The sequence below is a fragment of the Lactuca virosa genome, chromosome 2, assembly GCF_052849685.1.
Source record: "Lactuca virosa cultivar CGN04683 chromosome 2, Lactuca_virosa_CGN04683_v6, whole genome shotgun sequence".
Classification (NCBI taxonomy): domain Eukaryota; kingdom Viridiplantae; phylum Streptophyta; class Magnoliopsida; order Asterales; family Asteraceae; genus Lactuca; species Lactuca virosa.
The window spans coordinates 41302149-41322835 of NC_136427.1; the positions used below are offsets into that span (position 1 = coordinate 41302149).

The window sequence follows — 20687 nt, forward strand, 5'->3', positions numbered from 1 at the left end:
AGATCTGAAGTTGTAACTTCAGATCTGAACTCTCTTTGATTTGTAAGTCCATAAAGCTATCAGCATTGGCAAGTATGAACCCCTCCTTAAGTGTAAACCCTATTTTGAGCTTGGTTTTGGCATTTTGAGTCATTAGAGCCTTGCATGCACGTAAAGTTTGCAACTTTACGTGATAAGCATGCCTTGGGAAGTTGGATCTGCAGTATGGAGCCTTAGCATGGCTTAAAAAGCATCTTTATAGATGAAGGGTTGAAGGGACTCGGCGAGTCGCATGGTAGACTCGACGAGCCATATGAAGATGGTCATGAACTCGACGGGTTGGATGAACAACTCGGTGAGTCCGATGAAGATTGCCTTGGACTCGACGAGTGGCATGGTGACTTGGCGAGTTGGCAAGTTATGCAAGGAACTCGACGAGTAGCTGAGGGTACTCGACGAGTTGAGGTCAACATGGACTGTTGACCTTGATAGTTGACTTTGACTTTGACAAAGGGTTGACCGTTTTGACTTTTGAGGATAATTGGTAAGCGGGTATATATGAATTGGATCATTGATGGTTATAGGTGTTGGAGTTTGGGAAAGTGTTTCGGGAGCGTGATTTCGTGGTTCAGTTCGGCATTGCAAGGTGAGTTATCCTCACTATATCAACAGGGTCTACGGCTCCAAGGCCGGCCCTTTATCGGATTTGTATCCGGGTATTTGCATGATATGTTTACTGATCTGTAGATCTGCGTCCTGGTAGTTAGGACGGTATTATGTTTAGTGACCTGGTTTAGGTCGGTATCCTGGTATATAGGATGATGCTATGTTAGTGACCGGTTAGGTCTGTATCTTGGTTATAGGATGTTGTTATGCTATATGATCTGTTAGATCGGTTTGTTTGCCTATAGACTGTTATGTGATTATCTGTTATATGTGCACATGTTTATTGATTTGGGGAAAGGGTTGAAGCAGGTCCTGCTGTGTGCAGTAGGACAAGACACCCTGGGCGGACCGGGTAGACTACAGGCCCGAGCCGGGCAAATCTAGTCAGGCCGATGGCCCGGCGAGCGTTCCGGATAGGCTGAAGGCCCCGAGAGGGCGGTCCAGACGTGCCGAGGCTCGGAGAGTGGGCCAAATAAACTAAAGGCCCGGTGCGGGCAGTCCAGTCAGACTGTAGACTCAGAGAGTGGACCAGGTGGACTGAAGGCCCGGTGCGGTCGGACCAGTCACACTGTAGACTCGAGATGCATGGTTGTTCTGTATTTGTTGATATGATATGATTATGGTTATATGAGGTTGGTATTTTGGGGGTAACTCACTAAGCTTTCGGGCTGACAGCTTCAGTTTATTGTTTCAGGTTCAGCGGATGGCCGCGGGTAGGCGAAGGCGTGACCGTACACTTCCTCGATTGACGATTATTATTTCTGGGAACTCTGATGTATAAACTATTTTGAAAACAAGTTGTAATAATTGAATGGTTTCAAATGGTTAAAAAAGTTTTAAATTGGCGCGAATTTTATGGGTGTTACATTAGTGTATATATCCCTATTACTTATTTCTTATGTGAGAGACGATGTGAATGTTATAAAAGGTGGTCGAAGATAATATGAAGGTCGAGAAGTCTTGGAAAATAAGCCTATCTTGTAGTCACTTTTTCCCAAAGTTGGTTGTTTCAGGTTGTAAATATATAGGATAAATTGATGTTTCAGGTTGTAAATATATGTTGATTCAACGGGTTGTAAATATATGTTGATTCAACGGGTTCTGGGGCTAAATGTTTAGCCCAACTTCTCATGTAATGTTAATATGTTAACCAATAAATTGATGTTTTTAAGTATCTTGTGATGTTGTAGTCACTAATTTGAGTACCCTCTCATGGGATTTTATTACTATGGCAAGGAATGTAGTTACATTAGATTTATATTGTTTATTAATAACCCATAATGTTTGAATCACAAATTTGGTTTTCGATTAACTAAATTCTTTTATAGTCCAAAAACAAGTTGAAAATAAAAAAAAAATAAAGAAAAAACGAAAAAAAATTGATGTTCTTTTTTAAAATATTTTAAGAAAAATATAAATGTTAATGGATCAACACATGATAAAAACTTAAGTGTATAAGACAATCAAAATTTCAAAACAAATTTTTATTTTTACTAAAACCAACAACACACTATTATTTTGAACAATCAACAACATACTCTTAGATTTCAGCATTAGATCATTACCGAGCTAACTATTTTCCAAATGAAAACTAATCGTCACCCATAGAACTAATCGTCACTGGAAACTAATTTTTGAAAAAAAATATTCGCACTCATCGTTTGGCGTGGGTAAACGATTAGTATATATATATATATATATATATATATATATATATATATATATATATATATAGAGAGAGAGAGAGAGAGAGAGAGAGAAAATGAATATACCCTACAAAGTATATAAGTTTAGGTACTCAAACTCACTATACTACGTCGTTTTTTATCATATATACATTGTAATTGTCCAAAAGTTCTTAAAATTCAACTCCTAACTTGATTTATTCCAGTATTTTTAGAAATTTCTTCATTATCTGCCTATATATATATATATATATATATATATATATATATATATATATATATATATATATATATATATATATATATATATTGCAAGGTGTTCGGAAGTTAGATGTGATGTAATAGGAAGATAACAGTGAAATTTCGAAAATCTTATAAGTAAATCAAGTTATGTGTTGAAGTTTAAGAACATTGTAATGCATATATGATACAAAACGACCAAGTATGGCGAGTTTGAGTACGTAACCTTATATACCTTGTAGGGTATATTCACTTTTTCTTATATATATATATATATATATATATATATATATATATATATATATATATATATATATCCTCCCTAATAATTCAAAATCTTTTTTGCCACATGTTCTCTTCTCATTCATTTGGACACATGGCATTTTCTAAAATTTTTGAATTTTCTATTTTCCACTAGTCATTTTATTGTATTTTTTATTTTATTAAATTAAAATTCCACATTTAATATGTAATATATATATATATATATATATATATATATATATATATATATATATTAGATGGGGTTTATATATATAATGTATTCAATGTATTAAAGCATCATTAAATTTAATAATTCAAAAAATTTCTCATTTTTCTTATAAATTCAAACGTCTCAAATTCTTAAATTTTTTTTAAATAAACTCATGTAGTACATGGGTCTCACACCTAGTGTGTGTGTATATATATATATATATATATATATATATATATATATATATATATATATATATATTGCAAGGTGTTCGGAAGTTAGATGTGATGTAATAGGAAGATAACAGTGAAATTTCGAAAATCTTATAAGTAAATCAAGTTATGTGTTGAAGTTTAAGAACATTGTAATGCATATATGATAGAAAACGACCTAGTATGGTGAGTTTGAGTACCTAACCTTATATACCTTGTAGGGTATATTCACTTTTTCTTATATATATATATATATATATATATATATATATATATATATATATATATATATATATATATATATATATATCCTCCCTAATAATTCTACATCTTTTTTGCCACATGTCCTCTTCTCATTCATTTGGACACATGGCATTTTCTAGAATTTTTGAATTTTCTATTTTCCACTTGTCATTTTATTGTATTTTTTATTTTATTAAATTAAAATTTCATATTTAATATGTAATATATATATATATATATATATATATATATATATATATATATATATATATATATATATATATATATAAAAGGTATTTATTAGATGGGGTTTATATATATATATATATATATATATATATATATATATATTACATATTAAATAATGTATTCAATGTATTAAAGCATCATTAATTTTAATAATTCAAAAAATTTCTCATTTTTCTTATAAATTCAAACGTCTCAAATTCTTAAATTTTTTTTTAAATAAACTCATGTAATACATGGGTCTCACACCTAGTGTGTGTATATATATATATATATATATATATATATATATATATATATATATATATATATATATATATATCCTTATTCTAATAAAAGAATAGTTGTATTCTCCTTTTGACATGTGTCATCATATTCAACCTCATAATTAATGCATATTTTATTTTTCTTTTGTCATGTGTCACCTTATTATGTCTCCTAATTAATGCATGCCACTTGTCAACCTATTGATTCTCCATTTCAAATTTCAAATTTTAAAATTTTCTACTGTAATTATATTAAATTAATAATATTAGAATCCCTATTCTAATAAAAGAATAGTTGTATTCTCCTTTTGAGATGTGTCATCATATTAAGCCTCATAATTAATGCATATTTTATTTTTCTTTTGCCATGTGTCACCTTATTATGTCTCCTAATTAATCCATGCCACTTGTCAACCTATTGATTCTCCATTTCAAATTTCAAATTTTAAATTTTCCTACTGTAATTACATTAAATTAATAATATTAGAATAAAAAATTAAATAAAATTAATACAAATTATAAAGTGATATATTTTTACATATTTATTTAAATCAATGATTATAATTTTATATAACTAAAAAAAATCTCTTAATTAATAATTTATTGAAAATAAGTGATTAATAATTTTGAGTTTTTACTATTAAAATTTAATTAATTTGGTAACCGTGGTTCTCACGGGTTATAAACTAGTATATATATATATATATATATATATATATATATATATATATATATATATATATATATATATATATATATATATATATATATATATATGATCATACGTAAATTAACATTTATTATGTTATTGTGTAACTCAATTTCAGTCAATCATTTTATAAAATTAATTCTAAAAAAGAAAAGAAAAGAAAAGAGCATTTATGGTATTTTGACCATAAATTAAATATTAACATTAAATTTAAATCCTTATTACTATCGAAATAGTTTCATATTTCTATAGTTTAAAACCATAATCTCTCTCTTTTGTGGCTGCCATATCACATGCCTTAAGTGTGACGCCCCATTATTTTTTACTATAGCTATAGATTGTAATTTATAAAATACGATATAAAAATATATCATTTTTTAGCCAAGTAATCGTCATTATCATGTAGGAAACAGCAATACGATTTTTGTAGATATATTGAAAGCTTAATTCCCACTTAGTAGGAAGAAGTTATGCTTCTTTGAAGTTTCGCGATTAAACTGACACGTCTCTATATAGTAAAGAAAGTGAATTTTGGATAAATTACTTTTAGCCCAGGTGATCTAAATGAAAGTTGTTGTAGTCGTTAAACCAAGAGCATAAATACTTAGGACTTCAAAATCTGACTTCATGAGAGGAAGTTATGATTTTTCGAAGATTCAGCGTAGTAGTGTACATGCAGAAATTGAATTTTAGAATGGTGGGTTATTAGGAAAAATAATCTTAACGGTGATTGAAGATCTCATCATTAGGAGTTCGACGATATAAAAGATATCGATAATGGAGTTTGTATGTAGGAGTTATGATTTCCGCAACAATCTTAACAGTCTAAGACTATAAAAATATAATTTTTTAATAGAGTGAGAATTAGCTATTAAGGCCTTAATGAAAGTTGTAGATATCGTCGAGAGGATTCTGGAGATATAATGAACGTCGAAAATTGAGCTCATATGTGAAAGTTATGGTCGTCCAAAGATCTGCAAGAAACTGCCTTCGTTGATGACATGGCAGCACCGAAGTGCGCCACGTGCAATGGCTGGCCTTTCAGTTCCTCTAAGAGACAAGCGACGTGGCACCACGAGAATGTGACACGTTGCATGCTTCTAGAAGCGATGACATGGCAAAATCTGGACGCGACATGTGGCAAAATGAGGAAGGAGCCAGCAAGGACCATGTGTCCGGCGCGCCTCCATCTCCCCTATAAATACCCCATGGAAATTTCATTTCCTCACCCAAAATTCCTTATATATATATATATATATATATATATATATATATATATATATATATATATATATATATATATATATATATATATATATATATATATATATATATATATATATATAATATCTTTAATTCTTTGAGGTCTGACTTTCCCTAAGTTTTAGAATAATTTAGCAGGGATCTGAAATATTTAAGAGACCGACAAGAAATGAGCTTTCGGTATCGAGATTTTGTCTGCACAATTTACCGGTTTTCATTTAAACCTTTGTAAGTTAAGCCACATTCTTGTGATTTCAATGTAACTTATATTTATAGTCATAAGTCGTTATTATGAACCTTAAAATAAGAACTATTAGTAATTCCAAGTTACTAATTGATCTAATTATGAGAGAAGTGACTAGAATGGTGACGTTGGCTTGGATGTTGGATTTCAGAAAGGCTATACGTTGAAATGGTTCTGCCTCCCAATTGTCCTGCCTGGCTTATCCTTATTTGATAGAACTATCAATATTCGTTGGGATTAGTGATAGATCTAGCCCATATTACCATATTCGCCCTAGTAATTGATAAACTTTAGCATCATAGGTTAATACCGAAAGATCTAGTATGCTCAATAATCATATTAAAGTGATATTACTAATTAGGATATGATACTAAAGGGTCACACTAACAACAACTTGATATAATTGATTATTTATTAGAAATTGGTTTTAATAAATATTCAATATACTCTTATAATTAATTGGAGATTATTTGTTTCATGAAAATAATAATTTTCATTAGCAAGTAACATAACATAATTCATATGGTATGAATTAATAAGTCATGTACAACATTTTGGACTAGATAAGTTCTTTTGTCTTTTACCAAAAAGTTAAGGTTTATATTTTATAAACTTGGTTTATAAAATATAAAGCTTTTGTCTTCCTTTTTTATATCTTAATTTCAAAAATTGAAAAGTCAAAAAGGTGGCATGGCTTTCTTGTTAATTTATTCAAAAGTAATGTCTAACCATACAAGCATGGGGGACATAGTGGTCTAGTGACAAGAGAGGGCTTAAATGGTTAAGAACTTGTGTGTAAAAGAGAGACTTTATGAGGGCTTTCAACTCTCACTCTCTCCAGAGCACAAAACCCGTAAGTAGCTTGCATGTGTGCATGCTCTTTCACTTTTGATCATTTCTTGAAGAACACTTGCGTCTTTTGCTCTCTTTGAGTTCTTATTTTGATAAGAACATAAAGCTTAAGAGTTAAGAGTTTTAGACTAGCATCTTAAATCAGTGGACAACTTGTTGGTGTTTCTAAAGTTCATCATCATTCATCAACTTCCAAGCCTCCCAAGAGGATCCAAAGAAGTACAAAGGTTTTTATTTGTTCTTCTTCTTCTTTGGTTGTGTTTGTTTTCTTCCCAAACTTTGCAAGAAGATCCTTGGTGGGTTTAAACTTGTTTATGTTATTCAAAATGATCAAGTCTCCCGTTGCTAAAAATCTTGTTTTCGAAACTATTTTTTGAATAAAATCCCAACAATTGGTATCAAATCCACCTTGCAAGTTTGGTTAGATTTTTTGATTTTTAGAAATCTTAGTTTTTGGAGAATATGGATAACTTTGTTTTGTATAAAAAACAAGTTCATACATATTTTCTATGACAATTATAATTGTTATTTTATGTGACAAAAGTTTTCATGCATCTTTTGTCATTTAAAGTTGTCTTAGAAAAAAAAAGGTTGTCTAATGTGTATATTGATATGTATGATGTGCATAAAATAGCCAATGACCATTGTGTTTGTTGTGTTTGTTGTTTTATAAAAATGGTTGTAATAATTGATTTATTCATATGGTATGTAATAAATTAAATAGATTAGTTTTCTTGGTTTATTTTTGTAAGTAATAAATTAGTTGTTAGAAATAATTTATTTGTACAAAAATGTAATAAGAAATGAAGTTGGAGCCATTTTTTGAAGACCAAAGAACAATTTTCGAGTTTAACAACATGCTGAAAGTTAGTGACAGTTTCTGAAAAGTGTCACTAATGTTGTTTTCAAAGGGTTGTTGGACTTTTAGTGACAGTTGTTGAAATATTGCTTTCAAGAAGCCTTTCCAATATTTTACAAGCAAATGGTATTTACTCAAGTGGGAGTTTCTACAACAACATTACAAGAAGATTTTTGGTCCCTTAAAAGTCCCTTTAGGAATAGACTTGGCATTTTTGTGTTGGCTCACAAAAATATCATTAGTTGGTTATGTTTATACACATATATTTTATGCATGTTTGTGTTGTTTATTTTATGCAATTATTATGTGGTTGATAAATTAGTTTTTCACATGCTAAAATAATTTTTGGACAAAATAAACATCACATGGAATTTGGTTTTCAAAATTTATAATGTGGACATAAGATGTAACAAGTTATTGTTTTAAAATAAATCTGATTTTATAAACTAATGTCAAATTTTGAAATACTCAAATATAAGTTTTAAAATGGTGATTTTTATAACTTATACAAACTCCAAATATATAAGTAATAAAAGGAAGTTTTATTAAAGATATAAAAGGTTCACATGCACTCAAACATAATACTGGTTATTAAAATTGAATCGCGTCAAAATTATATAAAAAGTAGGTTTTTATATTAAACCTTTAAAAGTGATTTTCTTTTGAAAATTGGTACCATAGTTTATTATATGCATGTAATAATCATGATATCATATGTTTTTAAAACTATAATTATAAAAAATATAAAAGACCCTTTTACAAACCTCAAATCTATGCAATCCATTTTAAAGAACACTGGCACATCTCTTGTATGCACTAGTGGGATAAAGGATACCTAACCGCTTAGTGTTATCTTTTGATGGTCGGGGTGTCTTCGCGATTTCTATAACCAAGTTATAGGCCGATTACACATGTTTTTTAAATTGTATGATTTGATCGGAAATCTTTTGTGATAAATGATACCTAAGCAAGAGAGTTCTGAGGCATAGATGGGATCAAACATGTCTAATTAAAATTTTTATTTGCTATCCCATAAATCTAGGAATTATATAGTAAGATATAATTGATAATCGATATCTACCGGGTTGAATTCAAATGGATGGGATAAAAGATACCTAACCATTTATTTGTTTTGCAACTTGGATCCTAGACTTTGATGATTAATGTTGTTGGAAAGGGTATTAATTATTAAAGAGTTTAAATATTGAAAATACTAAATGAATTTTGTTAAAATTTTGTAGTTAAATACTCCATTCTCATTACCATGAAATTGTCATTTTTCTTTAATGAGTCAATGAAACAATAACATTCACTAGATACAAATTCAATGAATAGGTTCATGTCTTAAGAGACAAACTCGCAAGAGATATGAAATTGTATACACTTAAAGGTCCTAGTCCCAAACTATTTGCTTTGAGCAATAAGCTTGAACATGATACCTTGTAAAAGTATCACTGTGATGCTAAAGATTTTCTAACATCAAACTAGGAATAGTCCAAGGCCCAAAAGAGTCACCTTGTGTGATCTAGAAGGCCTATGTTTTTATGTACTGAACACCTTTAAGCCCAAGAAATCCTATAAGGCCCATATAGATAGATCTTATTTCTTTTGTGAATAAACTGGACACTGGAAGAGGATCTGCTCCTTTTATCTGGAAAGAAAGTCTGGAAGAGACTAGTACTTCAGGTATCTACTATATAGAACTCATACTTTTCATACAAGACTTAGCTACTTGGTACTTAAATGTTAATCTAATATTTGTAATTGGCTTGCAGATATTTATAGAAGAGTAACCAGTTGAGTACAATCAAGTTCGAACTACACTCTCAGAGTTTAGTTTATTAATTATGCTAGGAACATAATGTACTTGTAATATAAAACAATGTTTGTTTTAAAACAATGTATGTTTTAATTTAGGTTGCCTAAATATATGTCTCATCTTAATTTATGAATGATTAACTATTTACATAAATCGTTTTTCATAACGATCACATTCATATTCGGAAATGATTAGAATACTTTTTATGAGACTATATCTCCTAACAATAGTTATAAAGTAAATATCAATATTTTATAAATAACAAGTTCTATATACCAAATACTTTTGACTTAAAATTGTTTTAAATCAAACTCATCTTTGACATTGTTATCTTTATTATATAAATGGTATTCACGTATTCCAACTTCAAGAAAGGGATCTTTGAAGGAAAATAATATAGTTTATTTGACATATGTAAATCTTCTTTATACATAAAAGATTCCTAATGTTATTTTCACTAAGTAGTAGAGAAAATAATTATTAAGGAACTACTACAAAAATACCCTTTAATGACACGCATTGCGTATCGTAAAAGCCACAGATGACACGCAAATCTGTGTCAACGAAGGCCCTATCATAAAGAAAGACGACACGCTTTTGCGCGTCCTAAACTTACGACGCGCATTTACGACGTTCAATTACGACACACATTGCGTGTTATTGAAGCCCCGTCATAAAGGAAGATAACACGCATTTGTGTGTCGTAACCTTACGACGCACATTTATGACTCACATTGTGTATCAATAAAGCCTATGTCATAAAGAAAGACGACACACATTTTTGCGTGTCATAATTTTAAATTTTTAAAATTATATATTTTGATAGATTTAGTAAGTTTCAAATTAAATAACATATTAAAAGTCTCATAATACAAAATAAAATACCATAAATAACAAAGATAATTCATTTCACTAATATGTCAAATACAAATAATTATTCCAATAGTAAGTAAATGTAATACATTGTTAATATTTATTAAAAAAAACAAAACATGTACAACAGTAAAAAGAACCCGTGAGTAATTTCTCCTTTGACAATCTCTATGGCAGCTTTTAAGCATTGCAGCTTCACCACTTGAAGATGCATCAACTCAACCAGTGTCGACACTTTTTCTACAAGTTTCGCACACTTGGGGACATAAAATGAGTTATGTAGTTAAAAAAAAAAGTAAATTATGTTTTTTTTCATGTCAAATCAATTAAGTATGATGCTATTTCTTGCATTTTAACCAAAAATGGACTAAATGCATGAAATAGTAACTTATTTTGCAAGAAATAGCAAAGTGCATTGCTATTTCCTACACTTGCCCAATGCTTAGGTTTTTGAAGTGTACCCTCGTCGCTCAACATTAAAACAACAGATCACATATTTGGCCTATCTTTTGGACTTTGTTGAACACATAACAACCCCACTATAATTGATCTTATAAATTCTTATGAATTGCATGATTGGCTTAAATTTGTATCAATGAGTTCCATTGACTTGCCTTCATTATGCATTCTCCATGCCTGAATATAATTAATGTAAAAATTTTTGGAGGATATATTTTTATAAATCAAACAAATAGTTTGTGGCCGGTAAACTTACATGTCCAAGGAGGTTATTGTCATGTTCAGAATGAATGAATCCCTTATTTTTCTTCCCACTCACACTCTCCAACACTAAAACACCAAAGCTAAATACATCCAATTTGATTGAGAAAACACTATCTAGTGCAAATGGTGTATTTTTATTTTCAGGGATTCCATAAAAATTGATCTCAAATAATCCCGTGATGATTGACAAAACAAGCCCACAACCACCAAACACCACTAAATTATGTGTCAGGCTCGTGTGTCTATCCTGCAAAAAAGAAATGTAAGGATAAAATGGTCATTTAGTGATTTAGTCTCATACAAACACTTTCTTGTTTATTTGGACTAGAAAAGAAACAAACCTAAACTTGCTATATAAACAAACTAACAAAGGCTGTTTCTTTTTGGGGACTGAATGAATGATCTGAATATGAAGAAGGTCAAATGACCATTTTACTCTTCTTGATAGAAAAAACACACATGCAACCAGGCTCGTTTGGTGCTCTGCATGACATCTTGAACTGTAAAAATGCGACCACGAACTACTTCTTGTTCTTCAAGCATCTCCCTTGTTCTTTTTCTTATGACCTCAAGCAACGTTTGGTGGTGTGCCCCCTCAAATGTTGAACAAGTTCAAACACAATTTCTTCCCTTGCATGTAATGACCATTTGACTCTAATAACCTTCAAAAGAAACACATATTATTTTTAAGTTTTATTTAAAATAAGAGATACAACCGTTATAGCATCAACTCAAGTATTAAAATCATGGCAAACCTATTGTGATAGCCTTTTGATTTCTTGGTTAAGGATTATAATGAAAAGATCCAAATCTTCATTGTTTCTCTTATTAATGAACTTCAGTTCCACTTCATCAGCTTCCCCAAATATAAACTTCCGAAATAATCTGAACATTTAGAAATATATTATTAATATTTACTAGACAAAATTAAAAGAAACAAGAAAATATAAGCTCACATGTTATCCCATCGTGCAAGCCAGCTGGCTAAAAGTGCTATCACCTCATGTATTGTCCTTGGTATATTATTACCACCAGCAAAAAGAAGTTCCTAGATAAAGGGTAAGTTGGTAATTAGCTAAAAACAAATAAAATATGAGGACAAAAAATAGAAAGGCAAATAGTTGAAGGGTTAATGTCTTGAGTCAAAAAAACGAGACTTAACACGGTTCCCTAAGACAACATCATTACCATTTCTAGCATGATAAAGTGACTGTAGAATAGTAATAAAGGCAGACCGAGCGTCATCTTCCTAAAAACACTTGTGCAATAAGCATGCATTTCAATGACACCATATTTATCCATTTCAGGAGACTCATTCATAATGTCTTTAACCATGTCAAATGAGCCCTGTTCGCTAGTCACCCAATAGAGGTAAGCTCTTGTTCTTTTAACGTTTGTTGGACCTGACCTTTTTCTTTTGTAGTTTGCCAGTGCTAACATTTTCCAAGGCATTCTCTTCATCTTCTTTGGCTTTAATGTTATTCAAAATATCTTTCAAAATATTCATGATTGGGGTTCCTAACCCTACTAGTAACACCACCATATGGACCGTTGATTAAAACTCTTGGGAAGCTGTAAAAAAAAAGTACCAACTATTCATAGTCATACATGAAAAATTTTCCCAAAGTATTTTCTATATGTTGTTAGTTAAAGAATATTAGGTTTTATACCCACATGCAATACAGAGTGCTCGGTCCCTGTACTAAATGTACTTCCATGTAAAAAAAACCAACATCTCTTTCGATTATCCTGTAAAAAGTACCTAAAATCTTCATACCATCTTCTTATAAGAATGCATTTTAGAGTTGTTTTCAGCTATTGACTCAACACATGGCTCAAGACTTTGCTTTCTGGACTCACGTCATGTTGTGGTGCTTGCAACAATAATTGAACACTTCCCCACCATAACTATATATATATATATATATATATATATATATATATATATATATATATATATAATTTAGTTGTCTTTAATCTTTCCATGATGTAACCGAGGTCATTTGGATCTAACTTGTTAATTGAAGCACTAAGGCTAATAATCTGCATCACATATAGATAATCAATATTTATTTGGGCAAAATGTTCAAATCTACCACCCTTAAACTTCTTTTTCATCATTATCTTGCTTTGGATCCAAAAAACTAAATACATAATCTAGACCTTTCTGACATTGTCTTGTGTGATCCTACCATCTTCATCTTTATCAATCCTGCATTTGTTACATATATAAGATTCCCACCTAACAGAAATAAGTAGTGATTAAACTAAATAATAAGACCTCATATGTCAAAGAAAGTCTGTAGCCTTGAGTCAAAAATCTGACCAGAAATTTGGCCCCAAAAGTGCTTCATTTGCTCTTTATCAATATTGTCTACTTGACCCATTAAGCCTATTAAATCAAAAAGAAACAGAACCCTTAGTAAATGTATTAATGAAGGACAATATTGGAAAGAAACTTGAACTTCTATGACACCCAAAACACTTAACAATGATGTAACTCCTTTTTGATGCAATGCAGTGACTAAAGAGTTTTGTGCTTGCCATGAACGAAGCATATCTGGTACATCATCTTCCTTAATATACGGGTTACCAAAATATTGACCCAAAAGTTCAAACAATAAACCTCCAGCAACCCTAACTAGGACCTACACAAGACACAACCAATCCATAATCATAAATCAAGATTTTTATAGAGAATCACCATACAAAACAGTCAATATATTATACACCTCATATAAAAGGTGTTTCATCCTTTCACTTATAAGACGGATTTCATCTCTCAAAGCAATACTTATTTCAGGATGCAACCATGAAGCATTTGTAAACCATGAATTAATGTGTGGGTGGCTTGCAGTCACGTGGCACCACCATATAGGTCCAGTTGGCCGCTCCCAATAAGGGGCAGCTAAATTTGCAGTTGTACGATCATATTCATCATCTGTGAAATCATATTGTTGTGTGGTCCAGTCAACATTGATTTGCACTGTTTCAACAAGTTAATATATTCTTGATTTTACTGATCTTCTTTGGCCCTTCACATATTTAAAAGCACATAAGATTCCATCTGTCCAAAGCACCAAAGCTAAATTTCTTTGTAACTGAAAGAAAAGCTGTCATTTCTTACCATCAGCCACCCATACCCAACGTTCTAGTTGTCCAGATGAACTCAAGACTAGCCTTGAGACTACATAACTATTGTGAAGAAGACAACTGTAAACCACCTCCGTTCCATTAATAACCATGTCTGCATTAATGATGTTCTGGTTGACCCCAGAACCCCCACTAAACCATATACCATTCCATGGTCCAATCTGGAACCTGATTGATATAGCTTGTTCAAGCTAAAAAAAAGCTAAATGTATAATATATGATAATAAGAAGATAACTGATTAATTACCTAGCCCAACGGTCATTTTGTTCAAGAAATACTCCAACAGCTTTCCCAAATTCTATAGATGGATCTGTAGGAAACATCTTTAGTACAACCAAAAAGGTTGAAAACAGACATAAAAGAAAGAAAAAAACATTAAAAACTTTGATACTTAGCTAGAGTATTTCATTTTATAGATTTTTTTCTAATCAAGAATAACAATAGTAGGAAATACCTTCCTTATAGTTGCATCATTCTGCATCATCAGCCACTTGAAGATATGAATTGGACACAAATCTATAATGATATAAGTATCTTGGAAAAATGTAAAATAAAGTCAATCGGTCTTTTGTACTTTTACTTTCATGCAGGCGTTTCATCGAACACCTATCGTGCAACAACACATAATATTTCGCCTAACATAGTTATATATGGTATGGCCTCAAATATGAAATATTAAAGGAGTCTTCACTGAAAAGCATATATATTTATCAAGTCAAATACCAATTGTTTTATGATTATTATGTTCACCTCCTCTGTATAGAATTATCACACTCATACTACATACTTTTATCATCATTCACAACACGTACCATCATAGAGAAGATAGAATGATGAGGGAGATCAATATTTACCTGATTATCCATCGTGCATAATCAAAATCAACTAAAGAATTCATAACAAATCGAATCCCACCTGATGTAAGGCATCAGTGTGGAAAATTAGGGATATAACTACAATACCTAGATGACCATGGCGACAATGATTGAGGAAGACGGGGATGGAAATCGAGAAATCGTAATTTCTTGGAAGGCAGTTGTTCTTGCGAAGGAAATAAGAACAGGCGGCCAACTTCCATGGTCTTGTTTTCCGACTTAGAGCACAGTCTAACATAGCTTACTGGTGACAATTCTGGTAGAGAATTAGAAAAGGACATTGTGGTAGTAAAAGTCGCTGCTAACGGAAGGAAGAAGAGATGAATAGGTAATAGATAAACCCAATCATACCAATTCCTTCAGAAGGTTCAACCAAGCGAGGCGAGATTGTCGATCGATTGTTATAGAGGCCAGTGAGCACCAAGTGTTTTCGTTCTTGAAAAAAACCCTAGTTCCTGCGATCTTGTGGAATTTAGTAGTACTATACTTTGGTCGAGGCGTGTTTGAAATAATTATAAAGCGACATCTCTACACGACACCCGTTTAAGATAGGTGCCCTCCGTGTTTTTTTTAGACACTAATTTTAGGGCACGCATAAATGTGTGTCCTTTATCCTTTAAATTTTAGAAATTTGACATTATTTTTAGGATGCACAAAAAATGTGTATCGTAAATCAGTGTGTGTCATTTATTTTGTGTCATTAAAGGTTTGTTTTCGAGTAGTGTATACACTATGGTGTATGACTACCTTACTAATAAATGTCTAAGATTTAGCACAAGATACCAAATCAACTTTAGTAACAACTATAGTAGTTATAAATTATATTTTACATGGTAAAACATAATTGTGAAACCTTTGTTTAAGTTTTCAAATATAAAATTGAAATACAAACCGATAAGAACTATCTAAGGCCTTAATGATAATAAAGGATGAATGAAATATTACTTAGTATGATTTACTTTCTAATCGGTAGAAATGTCCTCCTTTTATTTCCTTGGGATAACACCTGAACACTATCAATTTTACCTTGATTATAAACACCAACTAACTAGTAGATATACCATTTTCTTCATAAGATTGTGTATGAAAGGCTCCATCCCTATCTTATTAAGTGTCTTACGGATTTAAAGCCTATGTTGGACTAAAGCTTTTAAACCCAAAATCTACTAAATACATATTTATATATAATACTCTAAATGTGGCTTAGATTATTATAAGCAAACCCACCAAGAATAAGTTTTTTCTTATTCCTTTGATATTTGAGTTAGCAAAAAGCAAGCTTCTAATGACAAAGCAAGTGGGATGTACATGGAACTTGAAGCAACTCAAGAACCATAACCTGATGTAGTTACAGTTGGCACTAGATTTAACAAGGATTGTTAAACTTGAATAATAGCTATTCGCAAACACAAATTATTCACATTAGTGGTATAAATCATCTATGACTTGAGAAATGTGGAATCTCTCATCGATGAACATGAGATGTAATCCATGTATGATAATCAACTATGGTCTTGATTGAAGCAAGACTTGTTATAAAAGGATTTTCTCATACTTATGTCATTGACTATGGCCTTTATCATACTCATGACATTGACTCTGATCAAACCTTTTTTACAAGTAGCTATGATTAGATCAACAAAGATATTGTTTACTACAAATTCATATTCTTAATATGAGATATAACAAATAGATTTCAAGAAAGACCGTTTTTCTTAATAGACATGTACTGGAAGATATCTATATAAATTAGCCTGGAGGTTTTCTTAATCCATGTTATCCTAACAAAATGTGTAAATCTTGAGATCCACTTGTGGATATAAAGAAAACATCTCAATGTTGTAATCATCTTTTTAATATGCATGAAACCACAAGGTGTGCTTTTATGTCAAAATAAATAGAACATCTATGTTTACTAAGAACTAGTCGGAGCATAGTGATATTCCTAATCTTGTAAGAATGAGACATACTTAATCATAAGAAAATACATTCTGATCATGCCATGCCTTTTTTCCTTGACTCAAAATGTGTTTCTAAAATGAAGACTTAGGAAGGACAAGATACATTCTTGGAATGTAAAATCTATAGAGATAGATAAAATGAATGTTAAAATTTGTATATACTTATGCATATGCTGACAATATCTTGAAAGAGATCAAGATAAAAGATTCGTTTGGAGGAACTTTAGAATTGTCACATGCCACTAAGTTTGAGCCAACCTTAAAAGGACCTAGCTCATAGGTTTGAACTAGCAGAAATGATTTATATTCAATTTTCTTGGCAAATGAATCCATCATTTATTCCATATTATGCATAAGACCTAGTATATGATCATGCTATGAGCATATCATAATACACTAATTGAATACATGGTTTAGTAACCGGATGACTATAGGAACATTCTAAGAGTACTTTGGAAGAACTAAGAGAATGTATATGAGACTGTTGGAGCATGAAAATGCTCTACAAATTATGAGTAATAAGTTAGGTTATTTTATTACCCTTTATTGTATTGTAACTTATCTCTCTCTATAAATTGAGAGGGATGGTCATTTTATTTTGTTTGCACCAAATATGTAGTCTTTTGTATTAGTTAGAGAGAAACTCTCGGTGGGGATCTCTCCCACCGAGGTGTTCTTCGTTTTTCATATTGTAACCTCTCTTTATAGTAATATCATTCGATTACTCATCTTATGTTCTTCATTTATATTTTTGTTATCGTTAAATATCAAGATCCTTTTATTCCGCAACTAGTCGATCGTACAAATTGGCTCTTATAATTTGTATCAGAGCCGTACATTGAAGATCTAAGCGATTATTTCAATGGAACAACTCCCGATCGACTACTTGTTAGGTTTTGAGCATTATAACACTCCTATGGTGCACATGCAACCCTAAATGCTTTGGATCTATGTTTTCTCTATTATACATGAATATTTTCAATTTTTCCAAAGCATTGTCCTAACTAGCATACAAATTACCAAATGAGTAATAACATCTGGTTAGATGACATACCTTTTAGAAGGAATTGTAGTTCTTGACGTTTGAAAGCTTGAGCACCTCAAGTGTGATGCCTCTAATGGTTCACAAACAAAAATATGCAAGAGGATGATTTAAGAGAATAATCTATTTATCTCAAAGAGAAGAGGCAACCGATTTTGGTCTATGGAGGGTTCTATTTATAATATTGTACATGCTAGGGTTACACTTGGTAAACCCTAATAACCCATGACTTTCCACATTCTCATGATCCATGGGTTTAACCTCCATGGACTATCCATGGATTAGTTTAGGCCATAATCATGGATCATTAGCCCACACTACAAAAATGACTGGTTTACATAATCAATCCCCATATATTTAATTAGTCTCTTTTGATCACAAAATTAATAAATTAGTTCTTGATCAATACTAATTAAATAATTTCGTATTAATATATTATACTTGTAATATATTAATAAACCATAAATAACCTTATTCTCAAAATCCATCCTATCAAATTGCACTGGTGAAGGCAACCCAAAAGGACCATGCTACAATCGGGTCAAGTACATACCAGTTATAGTTATGTGCTTAGACACCAAATCTAACAGTCTCCCACTTGGATAAGTCTAATAACTATTACTGCTAATGCACTTCAGGATCCGACTTAGCAATCGTAAGCTTTCAAAAGCCGATGTCCAACTCTGACCTAGTCAATGACGCGTCCTTTAGATAAGGGATCATATGCTCCTCTGTTCTCAAGATATCTATGCGGAAAAACACATGGAACACAGTCATACTGATTGTCCTGCAATTTGTTTCCCGATTTCCGATTCGTCTGACATAGAACATAACTGAACACATCAATTTAGTTCTGACCGGGCCCGACACATAAGTCAAAACAGAATCATCGAGGGGCCCAAGATATCGCTTTTAATCCTCTTAGGATAAAAAGAACAGATAAACTTCGACATTATATGCTTGTACTAACTACTCATCAAATCATGCACAATGACACGTTTTATAATATCAAGTTACTGATGCGTTTTCATGCCATCAATGCACAACCATCACGTAGTCAACAACTCATATATCTTGGTTGGAAGATTATATGATATTATCGTCTCACAATTACTCGTGATAAATTCCATGAAGTAATTCAGGTGAGCGTGGGTTGAATCCAATACTCAAATCTTATTTCAGGAGCACTTATGAATGGTGTAGCACACTTTTTCTATGTCTAACTCCTTAGAAAATCTACAAGCCAACTCATGACAGTCATATTTCATACTTACTTCCAACGTATGATCGACTGTGGATAGTTTGAATAATAATAATAATTGTAATTTTTATTATTCTAGAAGTCAAAACATGCAAAGTGAAACAATAGTAAATAATTGACACAAGACAGTAACTTTACTTATAAATAAAACTCCTTTTATTCAATCATCAAATGTCAATTACAATTTAGCTATTACAAGTTTCGATTTATCTAATTACTAAAACTAATATCGTCCTTTATCTCAATGCTCCTCGCACGCTGCAAGTGCTTAACCCTAGTTAGTCCCTTTGTTAGAGGATCTGTTGGGTTGTCCTCTGACGATATCCCCTTTACCACGAGGTGCCCTTCGTCTACTTGATGTCTTATGAAGTGGCATTTCCTATCGATATGTCTAGATCTACCATGATCTCTCGGTTCCTTCGTTAAGGCAACCACCCCTTCATTATCGCAGAAAATCTCCACAGGCTCTTTTATGGATGGAATGACTCCAAGGTCTCCGATGAAGTTTTTCAACCATATCGCCTCCTTTGATGCTTCACTTGCTGCTATGTACTCTGATTCGCACGTTGAATCAACTACAGTCTCCTGCTTGGAACTTTTCCATGTTACTGCTCCTCCATTCAGGGTAAACACCCAGCCCGACTGAGAGCGGAAATTATCTTTGTCGATTTGAAAGCTGGTGTCGCTATACCCTGTCACTCTCAAGTCATCACTCCCACCGAGGGTAAGGACCCAGTCCTTAGTCCTCCGCAGGTACTTAAGAATGTTCTTAACTACAGTCCAATGAGCTTTACCAACATTCCCTTGATATCTGCTGACCATGCTCAAAGCAAAGGCCACATCAGGGCGAGTACAAGTCATAACAACTCATTTCTGCTATTTCAGCCTCTGTACTCGGACTCTGAGTCTTACTCAGTTTGGCATTGCCTTGGATAGGTAACTCACCTTTCTTGGAGTTCTCCATGCTGAAACGTTTTAACACCTTGTCCAAGTAGGTACTTTGACTAAGTCCTATTAGTCTTTTACTTATGTTTCTCAAT

The 20687-nt window shown here is 31.8% G+C and overlaps 2 protein-coding genes across 3 annotated transcripts; both read right to left on the bottom strand.

Annotated features, from left to right (window-relative positions):
- Positions 1-11636: 11636 nt before the first annotated feature.
- On the bottom strand, positions 11637-13224 carry LOC145156318 (uncharacterized). Its single transcript, XM_079075742.1, has 5 exons — positions 13029-13224; positions 12543-12926; positions 12311-12402; positions 12110-12239; positions 11637-12016 (listed from the first exon to the last, which is right to left on the bottom strand). Exons 2-4 carry the CDS (start codon positions 12813-12815, stop codon positions 12110-12112), a joined length of 495 nt encoding a protein of 164 aa, XP_078931868.1. The 5' UTR covers positions 12816-12926; positions 13029-13224; the 3' UTR covers positions 11637-12016.
- A 96-nt stretch (positions 13225-13320) lies between these two features.
- LOC145156319 (S-locus-specific glycoprotein BS29-2-like) lies at positions 13321-15822 on the bottom strand. 2 transcript variants are annotated; one of them, XM_079075743.1, is made up of 9 exons: positions 15735-15822; positions 15471-15627; positions 14755-14818; positions 14482-14675; positions 14087-14389; positions 13845-14002; positions 13636-13746; positions 13518-13566; positions 13321-13397 (listed from the first exon to the last, which is right to left on the bottom strand). In XM_079075743.1, the coding sequence occupies exons 2-5, from the start codon at positions 15619-15621 to the stop codon at positions 14346-14348; spliced, it is 453 nt and encodes a 150-aa protein (XP_078931869.1). In that variant the 5' UTR covers positions 15622-15627; positions 15735-15822; the 3' UTR covers positions 13321-13397; positions 13518-13566; positions 13636-13746; positions 13845-14002; positions 14087-14345. The 2 variants fall into 2 exon arrangements, 1 of the variants encoding a protein (XP_078931869.1); XR_013736607.1 differs by having other exon boundaries at positions 14963-15808.
- Positions 15823-20687: the final 4865 nt, after the last annotated feature.

Bases quoted from the DNA above. Each gene is read 5' to 3' on its own strand.
- LOC145156318 (XM_079075742.1), bottom strand. From the start codon at position 12,815: ATGAAGAGAATGCCTTGGAAAATGTTAGCACTGGCAAACTACAAAAGA. The intron at 12,403-12,542 runs GTAATGATGTTG...CCCTTTATCTAG, and splicing joins ACTTTATCATGCTAGAAATG to GAACTTCTTTTTGCTGGTGG. The intron at 12,240-12,310 runs GTGAGCTTATAT...CTAAATGTTCAG, and splicing joins CTTGCACGATGGGATAACAT to ATTATTTCGGAAGTTTATAT.
- LOC145156319 (XM_079075743.1), bottom strand. From the start codon at position 15,621: ATGTTAGACTGTGCTCTAAGTCGGAAAACAAGACCATGGAAGTTGGCC. The intron at 14,819-15,470 runs GTATTGTAGTTA...TGTTTCCTACAG, and splicing joins TTGTCGCCATGGTCATCTAG to ATCCATCTATAGAATTTGGG. The intron at 14,676-14,754 runs GTAATTAATCAG...TATATCAATCAG, and splicing joins CAAAATGACCGTTGGGCTAG to GTTCCAGATTGGACCATGGA.